Source organism: Hibiscus syriacus, unplaced genomic scaffold (assembly GCF_006381635.1).
Source record: "Hibiscus syriacus cultivar Baekdansim isolate YM2019G1 unplaced genomic scaffold, ASM638163v2 tig00007179_pilon, whole genome shotgun sequence".
NCBI lineage: Eukaryota > Viridiplantae > Streptophyta > Magnoliopsida > Malvales > Malvaceae > Hibiscus > Hibiscus syriacus.
In genome coordinates, this window is record NW_024062128.1 from 608364 (window position 1) to 629904 (window position 21541).

General features: G+C 36.1%; 2 protein-coding genes across 2 annotated transcripts; both read right to left on the minus strand.

The window, feature by feature from the left end:
* Positions 1-223: 223 nt before the first annotated feature.
* LOC120201308 lies at positions 224-19255 on the minus strand. The gene is made up of 2 exons (XM_039201943.1): positions 18967-19255; positions 224-564 (listed from the first exon to the last, which is right to left on the minus strand). Exons 1-2 carry the CDS (start codon positions 19070-19072, stop codon positions 224-226), a joined length of 447 nt encoding a protein of 148 aa, XP_039057874.1. The 5' UTR covers positions 19073-19255.
* A 188-nt stretch (positions 19256-19443) lies between these two features.
* On the minus strand, positions 19444-21541 carry LOC120201383. Its single transcript, XM_039202007.1, has 8 exons — positions 21267-21541; positions 20964-21192; positions 20743-20870; positions 20464-20560; positions 20284-20361; positions 19970-20195; positions 19664-19887; positions 19444-19588 (listed from the first exon to the last, which is right to left on the minus strand). Exons 1-8 carry the CDS (start codon positions 21464-21466, stop codon positions 19565-19567), a joined length of 1206 nt encoding a protein of 401 aa, XP_039057938.1. The 5' UTR covers positions 21467-21541; the 3' UTR covers positions 19444-19564.

Genomic DNA, 21541 nt, shown 5'->3' on the forward strand with positions numbered 1-21541 from the left:
TGATTACATTTTCTCAAAATCTCATTTCAGTTGAAGAAATTCAATGTAAAAAAAGAAAACAACCCTTTTTGGAGTTTGATGTGTATACTCTTAAATAGCAAAGAGAACACTGTTACATCGTTCAACAAAGCAATGATATGGAAATCTTATTACTTTCGCAGACATGAATTCTTCCATTGAGATCTTGAGCATCTGTCGCAGGTTTAGCTTCATATTTCACGAATCAATTCAGTTGAAGGATAATATGCTGCAAAAGTTTAAACCGTGATCCTCGGATGCACTCGATATTAACAGGATCTAGATGATCACGAGGTTCCACTACTAGAAATGAAGTTGTTACCTTAATCTGGATTCTATCGTATGTATAAGTGATGTGCAGGAGTCCTTCGCTATCCTCAATAACGGCCGGATAAGAGAATTCCATCCCCGGATTCTCTTCCAGTGCTAAAACTTCGTCCCATGAACCACCATCATCTGTGGACACTGCAACTTTAAGCACACCCCTTGAGATTGTGTTGTAAGCAAGCAAGACACGGCCGTCCCTCAGCTTGACCCCATCGATACCTATCGAATGCAGCTTGAAGATACTATTTTTTATCCATATTATTATTATTATTATTATTATTATTAATATTATTATTATCATTATTAATATTATTATTATTATTATTTTTGTTATTATTATTATTATTATTATTTTATTATTAAATATATTAAATACATATAAATTATAAACCAATTACAATTAAACCGGCCCAGTTACAAACCAACTGAAACCGGTCCAAATCCAACCAGAAACCCTAAATATTTGGGTTTCCAGTTAGGGTTTCCTAACCCTAATCATCCTCAGCCGCCTCATCACAACCGTTGGATCTGGCACGATCCAACGGTCCACATGGTTCCAGAGAGAAACCCTAGGGTTTGATACCCTAGGGCCACGCGGCGCCGCCCCAGCTTTCACGCGGCTGCCGACAGTCTTCTCGCCGCCTCCGCCGCTGCCACGTCCCGAATGAAGGCTCCAGAAGATCATACCAGCCGTCCACGCCATGGCTACTCGGTGAGTCACCACTGGTAGTCCGGTGACTCACCGAGAGCCCTTCTTCGGACCGGTCCGACGGCTACAACGGTGGTGGCTATAAAAGCCACCACCCCACCTGCAAGAAAAAAAAAAGAGAGACAGAGACAGAGACAGAATCGGAGAGAAAAAAAAAGCAGAGAAAAGAAAAAAACAAACTAATACCAACGATCTCAGCAGCAGCAAAGAACCAGAAGAAAAAAAAAAAAAAGAAAAAGGAAGAAAAGACTTACCGAGGAAGCTCCGACTACCAGATCTCACCGGAACCTTCGAAACAACGAAGGTACTTTTGTAGATTTGCTCCGATTGGGAGCCTTTTAGGAAGAAATAACACCGGAACCGTCCTTAGGACGGTCCGATCTATATATTAGTGTAAAGAAAAAATTTTCCGGCCACCGGATGCGGTGGCCGGCGGTGATGGTCACGGCGGCAGACGGTTGCCGTCCGATGACCGGCTTCCCTCCGGTGAGGGAAGCTAGAGAGAAGGCAGAGAGTTTTAAAACTCTCTCTGCTAGAGAGAGAAAAAAAAGAAAGAAATGAAATGGCTGGCCCTTCGGGCCAGCCGGTTTGGACCATTTATAGTCCTTCCCGAACGACGTCGTTTCGGGAAGGACTATACGCGTAATTACGAAATAGTTAAACCCCGTCCGCAGTCCTCCGTATTTGTAAAGTTTACATTTTAGTCACTAAATTAAATTTATAATATTCTTAATTTGGTCTTCGAATTTTAATTTCTTTTATTTTAGTCCTTCATATTAAAATAATATATTTAGGATAAATTACAGATTTGATCCATTAATTTCCATAAATAATTTTTTTATCCCTAGTTTATATTTTTAATTTATTATAAAATTCGAATTTTAGATAATTTTATTTTAGTCACTAAATCATTAAATCAGAAAATAACATATTTGATCCCTATAATTTTGATTAATTATAAATTAGACTTTTAATTTTATTTTTACTGTAATTTAGTCATTTATTATATATGTTTTCTTTTATTGTTTTTAAATATATTATTTTAATAGTATTTTTATTTTTATGAATAAATATTTTTATATAGTCATAAATATATATATAATAAATAGTAATTTTTAAATATTTATCTTAATAAATCGAAGAAAAGGACAGTCTTAATACAACTGGATGTCCTATTCTGAATTTTTAAAATTAAAAATTAAATAATATTATTTATCAATATCAAAGAAAAGAGCTGTCTTAAGGCACCTAGAAGTTCTTTTTGGATATTTTTAAATAAATAAATATTTTTTTATATAATTTTGAAAATAATAGAATTATAAATTTTCGAATTTTTAAATTTTAATAATAGAGACAATTTATAATTGCAAAGTACCAATTTTGGGCGTTGTAGGGGTGCTAATCCTTCCCTAAACGTAACCGACCACGAATCCCTTTTTATTATTAAAAAGAACGAATTTTTGGTTATAAACGCAGATCAGTTTAATTTTTTTAATTGATGTTTTCTTAAAACTCTTTTAAAAGATATTTTTTTAGGTATTCGACCTACCTAACCCAAAAGGCCGATGGCGACTCTCAAATTATTTTCAAAATTATTTATTCATATCAATTTCCCCGCCAAATTTAATATTTCGTGCCCGGACGAAAACCGGTTACGACAGCTTGGCGACTCTGCTGGGGACGGTCAAACTTTTAAAAAATCAATTATAAATTGTCTCTATTAATTAAAAATTTATATATTTAATTTTTAATTCTTTCTTTTCAAATTTTTTATTTATTTATTATTTTTATAATATTTATATGTTTTATTTGCAAGTATTTTATTTATTTCAGTATTTATTTTTCTGTCAAAAGTTTGAACATTTCTCCTCACACACAACACTTGCATTGCATAACATAAAGCTCTATAATTGAGTTGTCCCTTTTAAGTGGGAGTGAAAGCGACGTCTTCGTGAGAATTTATTCTCCGTGTCAGACCTAGCAAGTAACTTCCGGGGTTCATATGCTCTATGTCTTCGTGAGAATTTATTCTCCGTGTCAGGCATAGAGAAATGTATCCCCTCGAATTGAACTCGATCCACTTTAGTCTGTGATGGACTAGGATTGGGGGTTAGCAACCCAAGGGGGCACTAACAAGGACAATTCGGGTACCTTTATTCTTAGATCTGAAACCCTGCATATAAAAAAACCTTAGAAACTCTTCCAATCCGAAGTCATGCCGAAATTTTGTCCAAAATAGGTGTACACACAGGAGAAATGAATTCTGTCTTTCCTGTTAATTTATTTATTGTTTAAATTACATGTTTATTTAAATTATTTAAATTTAGAAAAGCATGTTTAAATTAAATAAATGTTATTATTGAATTTTTTATGTAAACTAATTTATTTTCTTTTTTGTGTGTTCTTTATTTTTCTGCTTGCATCGCATCATACAGGATAAAAGACATTGATCCTTGTGTTAATTGTCTCATTGGAAAGCCTTCATCTATGGATAAAAAGTGTTCAAGTCAAGTAATTCTAAACTCAGAAGTAAGACAGTGGGCTGAAGATTTACAAAGACAAGAAGGAGACAGTCTGCAGGATGATTATGTATCTGACTTGGCCAGTTATGCTTCAGTTTCACTAAAAAGAAATGATATGCAAGATTTGCGAAGCATTTGGGAAAGTTGGGATTCAAACAAAAAATTACAGTTTTATCAGACTTACGGAGACATCCCATATCTGCTCTATGTGGAAGTTGATGATGAATTACTCCGAGCCCTAATTCAATTCTGGAATCCAGGGTACAATTGCTTCACTCTCAATAAAGAGGATTTGGTCCCTACTATTGAAGAATACACAACTTTGCTACATATTAAAGGTGCTTTGGAGAATCGAATATATTCAAAGTCAATTAAAAATCAACCCTTTCGAGTTAAATTAGCAAAGATTGCCGGGGTACGAGAAGAATGGGTAACGGCCCGTACAAAACAAAAAGGCGAAAGCGAAGGCATTGCTTGGACCAACATCAGAGAACTTATTCAAAGCCATCCAGATATTAAAGTACGATTCGATCTATTTGCTCTGGGTATATATGGCATGGTCATCTTCCCAAAAGTATTGGGATATATTTGAAGCTGCAGTGGTAGACTTGTTTGAACAGCTACCGAAGAAGATTAATCCTGTTTCTGCAATCCTAGCAGAAACCTTCAGATCGTTAAATGCTTGCAGAAGGCTAGGAGGTGGACGATTCTCAGGGTGTACTCAGTTGTTATATGTTTGGATCCGTAGTCATTTCTGGAGAACAGAAAAGGTTTCATACCGACGCTTTAATACGGATTATTCACCATTAAAAGAATTTCTAGAGCAGGAATGGCCGAAAGAAATTAAGAAAGATATGTGGATTAATGCCTTTCGAAATCTGCAAAGCAATGACGTTGTTTGGCGCGCCCCGTGGCAAATCCAAAGGGAATTCCTTTACAGGTGTGGTGATTACAACTGGATAATGCTGCTCGGATTATGGGGAGGAATTGGATATGCACCACTTCTGGTTATAAGACAGTATGAAGGTCGTCAATTTGTACCTGTCACTGCTGGACTACAGTCGTCTGAGTTCGCATTCCACAGCAAAAATTATAAAAGAAGTATCATGGAAGCCGTTACAGCTTGGAAAACAACTTTTTGTATTCGAGCTAAAGCAGCAAAAGAAATGCTAACTCCTGATTATGAAGATTGGAGATCTGTCAGAAAAAACGAAAATATTCCTCTACCAGATCAAAATGAGGATATCTCTATGGAAGATCGCATTAAGGTGGTTCCATCAGAGATTGAAATCTTGAGAGCTGAGTTTGAAGCAGAAAGAGATGGCTGGTCGAAAGAATTAGAGCAAATGAGACAAGATAAAGCTATGTTGGGGGTTGACATTGACTTTCATTCATCACAATGTGCAATGTTGAGAAAAGATAAAGAAAAAGGTGAGGATGAGTACAGAGCCTTACAGAAAGATTACCAGGAGTTATACAAATCCCGAAAAGCATCAGGACCCAGCCAATCAACGGTACAGATGACCAGAGAATTGAACATTGAGAAAAGACGAGTTGAAGATCTGAAAGGAAAGAATTGCCGTCTACTCAAAAGCCTGGAAAAAGGAAAGCAAAAAATGGAAGATTTTGAGGTCGACAGAAGAGAGAGAATTATAAAACACAAGGCTGAACACCGCGAGATCATGAATGAAATGCAAAGAGAAAGAGATCGAGCCAAAGATTTAGAAGAGATGAAGAATGACATCTTTGTTAAATTTGAAAGCAAGAAAAGTATCATGTTCAAGGGATTTGAATCTGAAATAAACCAGTTGATTGATGAGCTTAAAGTCAGAGGCCAAAAGATGGAAGAATCCAATGTTGAAAAAGAAAAATGGGAGCTAGAAAGAAAAAATTTCAACACCAGACTTGAGGTAGAGCAGGAGGTGGCTAGCAATTGGATGCAGAGATGCAGAAATAAAGATATTCAAATCCAGAAGCTTAATCAAAGAACGCAAGAAGCACGAACAAAACTAGAAGAGGATCTGGATCAGTCTAGAAACAAAAACTCAGAGTTTAATACTTACATTTTACAACTTGAAGAATCATTGTTTCAAGAAAAGGTTCGTCTAGGACCTAATGATCTCAAGGAAAGTAATGAGGAAAATGCTTCACTGCGAAGACGCATTAGAGATCTTGAAAAAATTCTGCACAATTGTCAAGTCAGAATCACTGAGTTAGAGCAAACTCTTGAAGGAACAAATGAACAATGGCAAAAGTCAACTGAGTTTTATGTTGAAAGAAGTGAAGAAAGAAGTAATATGGTGTTCGAGGCCATGGTACAAATGAGCGAAGTTGCCAGATATGTTGGGGAACTAGCTGTTGAAGCCAAAATAATTGAGCATCAAGTTGATCCAGTTTCTAGATGTGGAAAGAAGGTGTCATGGTTAATGAAAGAAATTATAGAGCTTAATAGGAAAGCTACGCCTTATCTGTAGTTATGAACTATTATAAAGAAACTTTTGTATGCCGATGAAAGTTGTTCTATGACAGTTAACTTTTTGGGATCAATGTTTTTACATACATGCATACATTCATCATTCATTTCACAATTTTCGCTATGAATTATTATTTATTAAGTTAAAATTCATTAATTAAAATTTGAAAAATAATATTAAGAGATTTTTCAATCGCAGTTATTCTGGCCAAAAGAGAAATACTACATCACTACGGTACTAGACAAGCTACTAAAAGAATTATGGAGGATAAAATACAGCGTATTGAGGAACAACATCATAAAGAACAAGAAGAAATGAGAATGAAGTTGGAAAAAATTGAAGCCAGCATTGCAAATTCACAAGACAGTATGATGAAGAAGATAGAGGACATGTTTAAAAGGCAGGCTATCAGTGGAAAAATGCATGAAAATCCTGTATCTTTCGACCAAGAACCCATATATCCTCTAGGTTTTTCACCAGAACCAATTTATCACTCTGGTATTACCCCTATACAAATCAATGCTCGTACATCTGCATTACAAGAAGCTAAACCACATGAAGATCAACAAGTGGATCCAGCATCTTCAAGCAAAAATCCGCTTATATCAGATGTGAAAGTAGGGGATCTTAATACTGATCAGTTGATCCCAGATTTAAATGAGCTGAATGAGAAACAAAAAGTAAATGAAGAGCTGACCAGACAGATCAAGAGCTTAGAAGAACGAATGAAATCCGTAGAAATAACTGAATCATTCTATGGGTTTGATGCTAGTGAATTAAGTTTGGTTCCAGACCTAATCCTCCCTATCAAGTTCAAAGCTCCCGAATTTGATAAATATAACGGTACTACATGCCCTTCATCCCACATTACTATGTTTTGTCGAAGAATGGCAGGATATGTGAAGGACAAAAAATTGTTAATTCATTGCTTCCAGGATAGTTTGTCAGGACCGGCTTTAAAATGGTATACTCAATTGACCAAAGCCAACATTAGATCCTGGAAAGATTTGGCTAAAGTATTTTTAGAGCAGTACCGCCATGTGACAGACATGGTCCCTGATAGATGGACTCTCCAAAACTTGGAGAAAAAGAATAATGAAACATTCAGACAGTATGCCCAGAGATGGCGTGACACTGCGGCCCAAGTTCAACCACCTTTGTCAGAAAAAGAGGCCACAGTAATGTTTGTCCATACATTGAAGGCCCCTTATTTAAACCATTTAATGGGGAATGCAACAAGAAATTTTGCAGATTTGGTCATTTCTGGAGAATTAATTGAAAATGTCTTGAAAAGTGGCAAGATTGAATCAAATGATGGGTCTATTTCCAAAAGACCTACGTACCGGAAAAAGGAGAATGAAGTCAACAATGCAAATTCTTACAGCAAAGATTCATCGAAAAGTGTTACAATAACCCAGCCAAGGGTTAAGAAAGAGGAAACAAACACTAATCGAGCAGAGTCCAGAGGATCTCGAAAAGAAAACGAAAGGTTGTCTTTTACACCTTTACCAGTACCATATGCAGAGGTCTATGATTCGCTGTTAAAAGCAGATGTTATACGGCCCTACCCTTTGGTTCCCATGCAACCACCATTCCCTCCTTGGTATGATACAAAGGCACATTGTGTTTACCATGAAGGAATTACAGGACATTCTATTGAAAACTGTCTAGCATTCAAAAGGGTGGTTCAAAATTTGATCAACACTGGGAAGTTGGAATTTAATACACCATCCGCATCAAGTCATCCATTGCCAAATCATGGAGATAAAAAACGTGAATGCAATTCAGGAAGAGGACAGAAAGAAAGCAAAGACTGACATTTCTGAAATTAAATCTCCATTTGTTTGGATATTCCAACAGCTTTCTTTAGCCGGTATAATTCCACAACAATTCAGGCCAAAGCAGAATGAAGGCAAGAATTATTGTGAATATCATCAGGAGAAAGGGCATAAAATTCAATTATGTCCTGAGTTTAGAAACTTGGTGCAAAAATTGATGAACAACAGAGAAATAGAATTCTTTGAAGAAAAACCCGGGAAAAAAGAAGATGATGTTTGCTCATCAGAGGATTCTAAACCAAGTCAAAGAATAAGTGATCCTGTGATCATTAATGTGAAATCATCTACGACGATTCCGGCACCAATAAGGCCAAAAGTAATTATTACCACTCCTCTACCATTTCCATACAAAGATACCCGCAGGGTACCTTGGAATTATACTACCAATGTTTCAATGGTAGGAGGATCTGATTCTCTAAATAAAACAGAAGAGAAAACACAAAGTCTGAGTACAACATCGTCATCTGAAGCAGTGAGCGAGGTCGGTTTCTTTACAAGAAGTGGGAGATGTTATTCTCCCGAAACATCCAATGCTTCAGAACAAGTGAAAGCAAAAGGAAAAGCCATGGCAATACCTCAGAAGGTATTTGAAGATGAATCCCTTCCAGCATTCAATGAACCTGTGACAGAAAAGCAAGCTCAAGAATTTTTGAAATTCTTGAAACATAGTGAGTATAGTGTGGTTGAACAACTACACAAACAACAAGCGAGAATTTCTATTCTTGATCTATTGATGAATTCAGAAGCGCATAGGAATGCTTTGATGAAAAATTCTCAATCAAACATTTATCCCCGAAGATATATCCCTCAATAAACTTGACAGAATTGTGGGACATATAGCCGCTGACAATTACATAACGTTCACAGATGATGAAATACCGGAAGGCGGAATGGGGTCAGTAAGAGCTTTGAACATCACGACACACTGTCATGGTCATGTATTGCCAGGAGTATTGATTGACAATGGATCTGCTCTCAACTTGATGCCTCTAGTTACACTTCAAAGAATGCCTCTGGATCAATCACACATGAAGAGTTATCAGAATGTGGTACGAGCATTTGATGGTACTCAAAAAGAAGTGCTTGGGAAAATGGAAATACCATTGTTAATTGGCCCAGCCGTGTACAATATTGATTTTGTGGTGATGGACATCCACCCCACATATAATTGTCTCTTAGGGAGGCCATGGATTCACTCAGCAGGAGCCGTTCCTTCTTCATTACATCAGAAATTGAAATTTGTTGTTGATGGACAACTAATATGCGTCAATGCTGAAGAAGAAATCATTGCGTCTGTAACAAGCGATGTTCCATATATCGACACCAATGATGAGGCTCTTGAATGCTCTTTTCGAGCTCTTGAATTTGTAAATACAACCTTTGTTGCAGAAGGAAGGAAAATTCCATATCCTAGATTGTCTGATTGCACCAAGATGACGGTACAACAAACTTTAGGCATCGGAGCTAAAACTGGGAGAGGTCTAGGAAAGAATCTTCAAGGGGATTTCAGTTCCTGTCAGTATAAAAATGAAAAAAGACCGTTTTGGTCTAGGGTTTAAGCCCAATTTTCAGCAAAGGAACAAAGAGATGAAAAGAAGATGTGAAGACAGAAAGACAAAATTGAAAGGAGGAGAAATCCTTTGGAAACACATGTCTTTCCCACAGTTGAGGACAACATTCAGATCAGGGGGAACAATTAATGTGGAACAGCAGCTTGTTGAAGCCTTTAAAGAAGAAAAGTTGATGAAAGATCAAGACATAGTTAAAGAAGCTATGAATGGATTATTTATCAACATGATCACGAATAACAACAAGACTGGCAAGTATTTGGATATGATTCGACCATGCCTTCCTGGAGAAACACTCACCAATTGGACCACTGAAGATCTTCCTATAGTTTTTAATATTAATACAGAGTAATATTCAGAACTAATCTTTATGTTTAGCTCAAAAATATGAAAACTTTTTGTTATCTTGTAAAAGAAATTATGTTAAATATAAGAAATTTTCTTTAAAATTTTCAGATGGCAATCATTCTTTACATTTTCTTACATTTTTACATTTATTTATTTTCATAAATTTACTATATTCTTTCGGAAATGTTCCGACTTAAATTTGCAGGTGTCACCGTGTTAATAGCATGTTTATTCCTAGATTTAATCCAGTGATAAATTTAGAGCAGCCTATATGTCTGGAAGAAATCAATGGTTGTGAAGATGAACTGGAATGTGATGTTCCTACTGAACTATTAAGATTGGTAGAAAAAGAGGACAAACAAATTCTACCCCACAAGGAAAGGGTTGAGATTGTGAATTTGGGAACAGATGAAGACAGAAAAGAGGTGAAAATTGGTACTACTCTGACAATCCGATAAAACAAGAATTGATAAATCTCCTTCAAGAGTTCAAAGATATATTTGCCTGGTCTTATCAAGATATGCCTGGTTTGAGCACAGATATAGTGATACATAAGCTTCCAATCAATCCAGAATATAAACCAGTCCAACAAAAGCTCAGAAGAATGAGGCCAGAAATGTTGTTGCAAATCAAAGAAGAAGTGATGAAACAAATCAATGCAGGTTTCCTACAGGCATCTAAATACCCAGAATGGGTAGCCAACATTGTTCCCGTACCAAAGAAAAATGGAAAAGTTCGAATGTGCGTGGATTACAGAGATCTCAACAAAGCTAGTCCGAAAGATAGCTTTCCATTACCCCACATAGATACACTGGTGGACAATACTGCAGGGCACGCATGGTTTTCATTTATGGATGGATTTTCAGGATATAATCAGATAAAAATGAATCCTGAAGACATGGAAAAAACAACATTTATAACCATGTGGGGCACATTCTGTTATAAAGTGATGCCATTTGGATTGAAAAATGCAGGGGCAACATATCAAAGAGCCATGGTAACTTTGTTTCATGACATGATGCACAAAGAGATTGAAGTATATGTAGATGACATGATTGCCAAATCCAGAACGGAAGAAGAACATATTCAAAATCTGAGAAAGCTTTTCCAGAGATTGAGGAAGTATCAGTTAAAGCTTAACCCTGCTAAATGCACTTTTGGGGTAACTTCTGGGAAACTTTTGGGATTTGTGGTCAGCAAAAAAGGAATCGAGATTGATCCAGATAAAGTCAAAGCAATTCAAGATCTTCCACCGCCTAATACAAAAAAAGAAGTTCGAGGCTTTTTGGGGAGATTAAATTATATATCTCGGTTCATTTCTCAATTGACTGACAAATGTGATCCAGTGTTCAAATTACTTCGAAAGAACAATCCTGAAATTTGGAATGAAGAATGTCAAGAAACTTTGGATATTATTAAGAAATACTTATCCAATGCCCCAATTTTAGTATCACCAATGCCTGATAGACCATTAATTCTCTACTTGACGGTCTTCGAAAATTCGATGGGATGTGTACTAGGACAGCATGATGAATCAGGAAGGAAGGAAAAAGCTATTTATTATCTGAGCAAAAAATTTACTGATTGTGAAGTTCGGTATCCACCAATACAAAAATTATGTTGTGCCTTGGTGTGGGCTACTCGAAGACTCAGACAATATATGTTATACCATACTACTTGGTTGATATCCAAACTTGATCCTTTAAAGTTCTTAATGGAATCACCAGCTTTGACAGGCAGAATGGCTAGATGGCAGATGTTATTATCTGAGTTTGACATTATCTATGTCAACCAAAAAGCAATAAAAGGAAGTGTCATAGCTGATTTTTTGGCCAGTCGTGTATCAAATGATTATCAGCCTTTGAACTTCAATTTTCCCGATGAAGATCTGTTGTACATATCCATGAATGAAGAAGTCAGAACAAATGATGAATTTGCAACTTGGAAGCTTTATTTTGACGGAGCATCTAATGCTTTGGGACGAGGAATTGGGGCAGTGTTAATTTCTCCAGAAAATATTTATTATCCCTTTACAAGTAGACTGGAGTTCTTTTGCACCAATAACATGGCAGAATATGAAGCTTGTGTCATGGGATTGAAAGCAGCTATAGAAAGAAAGATCAAATTTCTCAAGATATATGGAGATTCATCTTTAGTGGTGTATCAATTGCGAGGAGAATGGGAAACAAAAGATCCCAAATTGTTGGAATACCGAAATTTTACACTCAAATTAGTGAAAGAATTTGAAAGAGTTACCTTCAATTATCTCCCTCGAGAAGAAAATCAAATGGCAGATGCTTTGGCTACATTAGCTGCTATGTTTCAGGCAAATAAGAAAGTTGATATGATGCCAATCAAAATGCAAGTGTATGAAATTCCTGCACATTGTTATAGTGTGGAAGAAGAGGTAGATGGTAAACCATGGTATCATGATATCCTGCAATATATCAAAAATCAAAGTTATCCACCAAATGCATCAGAAATTGATAAAAGAACTTTGAGAAGAATGGCTGCTGGATATTTTCTTGATGGAGAGATTATGTATAGAAGAAGCAGTGATCAAATGCTGTTGAGATGTTTAAATACCAGTGAAGCTCGAAACGTCATTGAAGAAGTACATAGTGGAATATGTGGAACACATGCAAATGGTCTTTCTATGGCCAGAAAAATAATGAGATATGGATACTATTGGGCTACCATGTACACAGATTGCATTGATTATGCAAGAAAATGTCATAAATGCCAGATATATGCAGACAAGATTCATGTACCCCCATCTCCTTTATATGTAATGACAGCACCCTGGCCATTTTCTATGTGGGGAATAGATGTCATTGGGGCAATCACACCAAAAGCATCGAATGGACATTGTTTCATCCTTGTGGCAATTGATTATTTTACCAAATGGGTTGAAGCTGCTTCATATACCAATATTAAGAGGTCCACAGTTTGTAAATTCATAAAGAAAGAGATAATTTGCCGGTATGGTCTACCAGAAAGGATCATTACAGATAATGCTCTGAACCTGAACAACAAAATGATGACCGAACTTTGTACACAGTTCAAGATCAAACATGCAAACTCAGTGGCATATCGTCCAAAGATGAATGGGGCAGTTGAAGCAGCAAATAAGAACATCAAGAGAATCATTACAAAGACTACTGAAACTTACAAAGATTGGCACGAGAAGTTACCTTTTGCTCTATATGCATACCGAACTACTGTTCGAACATCTACTGGGGCAACGCCTTTTTCTTTAGTCTACGGGATGGAAGCAGTCTTACCAATTGAAGTTGAGATTCCATCGCTCCGAATATTAAGAGAAATAAAACTGGATGAATCTGAATGGATCCAAGCTAGAGTTGATCAATTGAACCTTATTGAGGAGAAAAGATTGAAAGCTATTTGCCATGGACAGATGTATCAAAAACGGATGATGAAGTCTCATGACAAGAAAGTACATCCAAGAGAATTCCAAGAGGGTGATCTAGTACTAAAAAAGATCTTGCCTATACATAAAGATTTCCGTGGGAAATGGATGCCTAATTGGGAAGGGCCATACGTTGTAAAAAAGACCTTTTCCGGAGGAGCATTGATCTTGGCAGAGATGGATGGAAAAACTCTGAAAAATCCAATAAACTCAGATTCTGTCAAGAAATATTATGCTTGAAAAAAAAAACAAAAAAAAAACAAACAAAAAAAAAAAAAAAAAAATTGAAAAAAAAAAAACGAAAAAAGGGGGTCAAGGTGAAAACCTGCAAAGGGCATCTTGTAACCAAAGGAAGGATTTGAGTTGAAAACCCTGAAAAGGCGGCTCAAATGCAGGTTGATATTAGGCATCTGGCAATTGAACTCTCTTAAGATTTTGATAGTTTGGAAGAAACTTCACATTTACAAGCATTTCGACAACGTTTGAGATCTTCCAGACAAAAGCTTACATCATTTCTCTAAATTGTGTCAATGCGATTAATTTAGAAATATTTATGCTTATAATTTGTTGAGACATTTGAATTTTTATCATTATTATGTTTGCCATAACTTTGAATACAATTATATCTATTTCAAGTTCAATTTATTGGAGATTTAATTTATTTTTGGAAATTCAATTTATTCTTTTCTATTGAATTAACATAATTTTGAAATAATTTAAAGATTTCTGAATATCACTTTATGTTAATATTTTTGAATACATGGAATACAAAGTAAGCAAATCATCACTAGCTTAAAGCCATGAACATCAAGATTGTTATAAGTGGTGCTACCGACAACGAGGTCGAATCCGCCAAATCTACTCATCAATTGCTCCAACCGATCACCATTCAGTTCTTGCACATCTGTTTGCAAAGATATACTAAGACAATAAAACGCAACCTTTGTAGCATTGATTCCAACAAAAAGAAACAAGACATTGATATCACTGGGAAACATGTTTCTATACAGATCCTTGTATATGGTTTTTAAGGAAACCTAGAAGCATTTCCACCTTATCAGGTTCAAGTGGAGCAACTTTATTCCTTCCAACCCATACTAGATTCCATTTTCAGCACTCATCAAGAACATACTTCTGGACACTCGAAAGTGGCTCTTTGTCATAAGCTTCAAGAACATTACAAATCTTTTCTATTAATTTGGCACTTCCTGTACATGTTTATAAACAGTTCAACTTTGTTTTTGGATTCCAAGAAGGCCATCATTTCTTTGTCAATGGAAAAGCATCAGTACATGGAAGAAGCAGAATAAGAGAAACTCTGTTCTTAATTGGCAGATTATGAATATAGCCTATTTTCAGTGTGACAGCAGGAAAATGCTTCGAATCTACAAATTATGGCTTTACATCGAGTAAGTACTGTGATATCCCAGTCCAAACATTAAATGGAACAAATGAATATGCTCATAGCATCTTCTGGAAGTGTTCTTTGAGTTATCTGATCTGGTTGGACAGAACATAGCATCTTCTGGAAGTGTTCTTTGAGTTATCTGATCTGGTTGGACAGAACATAACATCTTCTGGAAGTGTTCTTTGAGTTATCTGATCTGGTTGGACAGAACATAGCATCTTCTGGAAGTGTTCTTTGAGTTATCTGATCTGGTTGATCAGAACATAGCATCTTCTGGAAGTGTTCTTTAAGTTATCTGATCTGGTTGATCAGAACATAGCATCTTCTGGAAGTGTTCTTTAAGTTATCTGATCTGGTTGGACAGAACATATCATCTTCTGGAAGTGTTCTTTAAGTTATCTGATCTGGTTGGACAGAACATAGCATCTTCTGGAAGTGTTCTTTGAGTTATCTGATCTGGTTGATCAGAACATAGCATCTTCTGGAAGTGTTCTTTAAGTTATCTGATCTGGTTGGACAGAACATAGCATCTTCTGGAAGTGTTCTTTGAGTTATCTGATCTGAGTGGACAAAATCAAGTATTGAATTTAAAATATAAATTTGCCAATAGCATCTTCTGGAAGTGTTCTTTGAGTTATCTTTTACTAGAAGAAGTGCATCAGCAGCCTTAGTCATTTGAGCAGCACATATAAAATTTATCAATTTTACAATTGATGAGTTTGGACCATATTTCTACATGGCTATTGAAGCTTCAGCCTTTGAGAATCCCATTTTTGTCAAGTATAACAGTTTATTCTCCTCATCAGAATCAGAATTCAAGATTTTTTGGTATTAAAAGAACTATCGATATCTGTGAAATCATCTTGAAAGGCCATTTCATAATCAGATGAGCTGTTATCAGAATCAACATGTTGCTTGAATGCAAGCTTTTCAAAAGCCTACACGATTAAGTTTTATTCTCAAGAAATTTTTGTGACATTATATCTACCTCTACATTTGTCAAAGAGGATAGATTCTCTGATTTGAAGAAGAAAGATTTATTGGGTTTCTACAACTGAAGAAATATTCAGTTCACCAATCTGAAATCAAATAACTTAACATTCATGCATCATATTTTAGGTGTTTACAAAAATAGATGCATTTTCATTCATTTTTATTCTTGTTAAATTGTTAACAGAAATTTCAAAGATTTTAGCAAAGATTTCAAATCCACTTGATGAATCATTCTTTTCCAGAGAAAGTTCATAATGAGAAGAACTCATCTGAAGAAGGAAGAAGAAGTTCATAATGAGAAGAATTTGTTCAACCTTTTGTTTAAAGTCATCATTTGATGGATCATTCTTTTCCAGAGAAAGTTCATAATGAGAAGAACTCGTCATCTGAAGAAGGAAGAAGAAGTTCATAATGAGAAGAACTTGTTTAACCTTTTGCTTGAATTCATCAATTTGATGGATCATTCATTTCCAGAGGAAGAGTTCATAATGAGAAGAACTCATCATCTGAAGAAGGAAGAAGAAGTTCATAATGAGAAGAACTTGTTCAACCTTTTGCTTGAATTCAATTTGATGGATCATCATTTCCAGAGGAAGAGTTCATAATGAGAAGAACTCATCATCTGAAGAAGGAAGAAGAAGTTCATAATGAGAAGAACTTGCTCAACCTTTTGCTTGAATTCATCACTTGATGGATCATTCTTTTCCAGAGGAAGAGTTCATAATGAGAAGAACTCGTCATCTGAAGAAGGAAGAAGAAGTTCATAATGAGAAGAACTTGTTCAACCTTTTGCTTGAATTCATCACTTGATGGATCATTCTTTTCCAGAGGAAGAGTTCATAATGAGAAGAACTCGTCATCTGAAGAAGGAAGAAGAAGTTCATAATGAGAAGAACTTGTTCAATCTTTTGCTTGAATTCATCATTTGATAGAACATCATCCCCAGCAGAAAGTTCGTAATGAGAAGAACTCATCTGGAGAAAAAAGAAGAATTTATTCAATATCTCCATAATGATCAAAGTAAAGTCAAATGGATAAAAAATTTTATTATCTTTTCATCTTTGCCCTATTCTTGTTAACACAAGAATAAGCAAAGAGGGGCAGCTGAAGATACTATTTTTTATCCATATTATTATTATTATTATTATTATTAATATTATTATTATCATTATTAATATTATTATTATTATTATTGTTATTATTATTATTATTATTATTTTATTATTAAATATATTAAATACATATAAATTATAAACCAATTACAATTAAACCGGCCCAGTTACAAACCAACTGAAACCGGTCCAAATCCAACCAGAAACCCTAAATATTTGGGTTTCCAGTTAGGGTTTCCTAACCCTAATCATCCTCAGCCGCCTCATCACAACCGTTGGATCTGGCACGATCCAACGGTCCACATGGTTCCAGAGAGAAACCCTAGGGTTTGATACCCTAGGGCCACGCGGCGCCGCCCCAGCTTTCACGCGGCTGCCGACAGTCTTCTCGCCGCCTCCGCCGCTGCCACGTCCCGAATGAAGGCTCCAGAAGATCATACCAGCCGTCCACGCCATGGCTACTCGGTGAGTCACCACTGGTAGTCCGGTGACTCACCGAGAGCCCTTCTTCGGACCGGTCCGACGGCTACAACGGTGGTGGCTATAAAAGCCACCACCCCACCTGCAAGAAAAAAAAAGAGAGACAGAGACAGAGACAGAATCGGAGAGAAAAAAAAAACAGAGAAAAGAAAAAAACAAACTAATACCAACGATCTCAGCAGCAGCAAAGAACCAGAAGAAAAAAAAAGAAAAAGAAAAAGGAAGAAAAGACTTACCGAGGAAGCTCCGACTACCAGATCTCACCGGAACCTTCGAAACAACGAAGGTACTTTTGTAGATTTGCTCCGATTGGGAGCCTTTTAGGAAGAAATAACACCGGAACCGTCCTTAGGACGGTCCGATCTATATATTAGTGTAAAGAAAAAATTTTCCGGCCACCGGATGCGGTGGCCGGCGGTGATGGTCACGGTGGCAGACGGTTGCCGTCCGATGACCGGCTTCCCTCCGGTGAGGGAAGCTAGAGAGAAGGCAGAGAGTTTTAAAACTCTCTCTGCTAGAGAGAGAAAAAAAAAAGAAATGAAATGGCTGGCCCTTCGGGCCAGCCGGTTTGGACCATTTATAGTCCTTCCCGAACGACGTCGTTTTGGGAAGGACTATGCGCGTAATTACGAAATAGTTAAACCCCGTCCGCAGTCCTCCGTATTTGTAAAGTTTACATTTTAGTCACTAAATTAAATTTATAATATTCTTAATTTGGTCTTCGAATTTTAATTTCTTTTATTTTAGTCCTTCATATTAAAATAATATATTTAGGATAAATTACAGATTTGATCCATTAATTTCCATAAATAATTTTTTTATCCCTAGTTTATATTTTTAATTTATTATAAAATTCGAATTTTAGATAATTTTATTTTAGTCACTAAATCATTAAATCAGAAAATAACATATTTGATCCCTATAATTTTGATTAATTATAAATTAGACTTTTAATTTTATTTTTACTGTAATTTAGTCATTATTATATATGTTTTCTTTTATTGTTTTTAATATATTATTTTAATAGTATTTTTATTTTTATGAATAAATATTTTTATATAGTCATAAATATATATATAATAAATAGTAATTTTTAAATATTTATCTTAATAAATCGAAGAAAAGGACAGTCTTAATACAACTGGATGTCCTATTCTGAATTTTTAAAATTAAAAATTAAATAATATTATTTATCAATATCAAAGAAAAGAGCTGTCTTAAGGCACCTAGAAGTTCTTTTGGATATTTTTAAATAAATAAATATTTTTTTATATAATTTTGAAAATAATAGAATTATAAATTTTCGAATTTTTAAATTTTAATAATAGAGACAATTTATAATTGCAAAGTACCAATTTTGGGCGTTGTAGGGGTGCTAATCCTTCCCTAAACGTAACCGACCACGAATCCCTTTTTATTATTAAAAAGAACGAATTTTTGGTTATAAACGCAGATCAGTTTAATTTTTTTAATTGATGTTTTCTTAAAACTCTTTTAAAAGATATTTTTTTAGGTATTCGACCTACCTAACCCAAAAGGCCGATGGCGACTCTCAAATTATTTTCAAAATTATTTATTCATATCAATTTCCCCGCCAAATTTAATATTTCGTGCCCGGACGAAAACCGGTTACGACACAGCTAATGGTATAAGCTGGTAGGGAAATTGAAGCTAATATTCCCTTTTCCACGGCATTACTTTGTAGGATGCCAACAAAGAAACAGGGTTAACACACCAACCTGAGTTCGGGTTAGGAAGCTCGGTCGGTTTTGCATTATCCCAGTTAAGACCACCATCATTGGATTTCGATATACAACCTTTGTCGACGCCATCAAAAGATCGCATTAAGACACGCAGTGTTCCTTTTGAAGTAACATAAGGAACCGGTTGGATCACACTAAGAGACTTATTTTCAATATATATAGGGCCATACTTCTTCCAGTACAGACCTGAGTCTGGTGTAACCTGTCGATTTTAATCATCAAATATGACAACTACATTTCCAAACATCATCATAGTGTAACAGTTAATGTAATGGAACAAGTTCCTTTAATATTCTTCATCAGACGAGCTCAAATGCTTGGTGAAACCGAGTGCTTTCTGGGGATATTTGATTGCCGGAATCGGCTTCTTGTCGATCTCCTTAAAGTAGGAGATGGTGAAACATTTGGTACTGCTTGGAATGGAAGTGGATGCTAACAAGTATGCCCTTTAAATGAAATGTAGACTCATTTATAATCACTTAGTTTTTTTACATTACAATTTGATATCTAAAGCTGCAGCACTAGCAGCAGATAGTTTCATGAAAAAGGAGATTCAGGTAGCTGTAGCACTTGGTCAATTTGGTTGAACAACAACATGCTGCAAACACAAATTTCAGCTAAAGTAAGAAAGGGAAAAAATAATTAAATGGAAATGAATAAGGGAATCAATTACCTTAATCTGGGTCCTGTTATAAGTGTAACTGATGTGAACTAATCCATCATTAGCCTGGATAACAGCAGGATATGAGAATTCCATTCCTTGAGTGTCTTCCAATGTCAGGCTATCCTGCCATGAATCACCATCATCTTTCGATACCGAAACTTTAAGTATACCCCTTGAGATTGTATTATAAGCAAGTAACAGGCGACCGTCTCTCAGCTTGACGCCATCGATACCTGATGAACAAAGTTCGAGGTATGTCATAAAACCATCGAAATGGAAAGAACTCAAAACCGAAAGAAGTGACGTATTTGATACCTGAGTTTGGGTTGGGGAGCTCTGTAGGTATGGCATAACCCCAATTCTGTCCACCGTCGAATGACTCCGCCATGCAAACCCTGCTAATGTTGTTAAAAGATCGCATTAAAAGACGCAGGGTGCCTTTTGCAGTTAAGTAAGGAACCGGTTGAATCACGCTGAGGGTTTCGTTTTTAACATAGATCGGGCCGTATTTCTTCCAGGTTTGTCCCGAATCTGACGTGACCTGTTGCATGTGAGTTACAAGACATGTCAATAACATTTTTGGACATAATATGCTCTCACTGCTGGTGTAGTAGAAATGCCATTACAACCTCGGCCCATGCTCCCCAGGAATTCCAACTCTCCACAGACGATCCACAGAGTAAATTCCCGTTCCCCAACAAGAGAGGCTGCAGATAGAGTGAATGACGCAAACGGTGAGGACATTTTATCAGAGTTCTTCATATGTCACACAACGAAAACGAATGTTGGTTTAGTCATAGTAACCATACCTTGTTCTTAGACGGACCGAGTATGCCTGGTGGTAGCTGTTCCCTGAGTGTCCAAGTAACACCCTTATCGAATGATCGCTTCATGCAGCCACTCCATCTGGATTTTACCACAGTGAGAGTAAGGCAAAAAGATGTATCAATGATCCATTGGTTGCAACTAAATTCAGATATCATGCTCACATGTCATGTTGGAAAATGTCGACATCGGATGAATTAGCTAAGGCATTAACGAACTTATGTGCGCAGGCTAAAAACCGAAACTAAAGCTTAGAGAATTACTTTTGAACATCCAGGCCTACTTTATAGAATAACAGCACCTCATTCGATGGAAGCTTAAATAGTACAGGGTTCCACATTGGAACATTAGGTTCTTCATCAATAACAATAGGTGGATACCAAAGGCCACCCTGCCAAACCATAAACATGCCAGTAAAATGTCAATTCTTCCATACAAATCACCAAGAAAGAACGAAGGCGAAAGACGAAAAAATCGAGATTACCTCGTATTTCTGCAACCAAATCTTCACATCCGGTGCTCCTTCAGATGTTCCTCCATAATAAGCAACTAAGAAATGATCCTTACCAACCTCAACAATGGTAGAAGAATGACAACTGTTGAATGGAGCAGAACCAGCAGGGAATGTGAAATCCTCCTTCAATGGCCCCTTTATTGAATGATGCATCTTCTTCTTCTTATGTAAACTCTCCGGACTTGAAATCATATCGTTTCTATACTCGAAATCGTATCGTTTAGATGTTAATATCGAAGAATGAATCATATGAACACAAATATAACATACTACCTGGGAGAAAAAGCTTGGAGGAAGCGGGTGGTGTGAAACGAGGCAGGGGCAGGGCTTGTTTTGAAGCTGGTTGTTGGTCTAAGACCAGGAGATGAGCCATGGAAACCAGAGAAGCTAAAAACTGGAAAGAAGAAAGAAAACAGGAACAGAAATGAAGACAACAACTTGAAAAGCAAAATGGCTGCCACTGGTTTCCGCATTTCCGTTGAGTGTCGAGTTTTTGTTTCTTGAAAATGAGATTTCAACAACCAAACTGGTAGACATGAAAATTAAAA

Excerpts from the sequence above, each read along its gene's own strand:
- LOC120201308 (XM_039201943.1), bottom strand. The coding sequence starts at position 19,072 with ATGCGATCTTTTGATGGCGTCGACAAAGGTTGTATATCGAAATCCAAT. Across the intron at positions 565-18,966 it reads GCTTCCTAACCCGAACTCAG|GTATCGATGGGGTCAAGCTG; the intron begins GTTGGTGTGTTA and ends TGCATTCGATAG.
- LOC120201383 (XM_039202007.1), bottom strand. The coding sequence starts at position 21,466 with ATGCGGAAACCAGTGGCAGCCATTTTGCTTTTCAAGTTGTTGTCTTCA. Across the intron at positions 21,193-21,266 it reads CTCCAAGCTTTTTCTCCCAG|AAACGATATGATTTCAAGTC; the intron begins GTAGTATGTTAT and ends TTTCGAGTATAG. Across the intron at positions 19,888-19,969 it reads GCTCCCCAACCCAAACTCAG|GTATCGATGGCGTCAAGCTG; the intron begins GTATCAAATACG and ends TTTGTTCATCAG.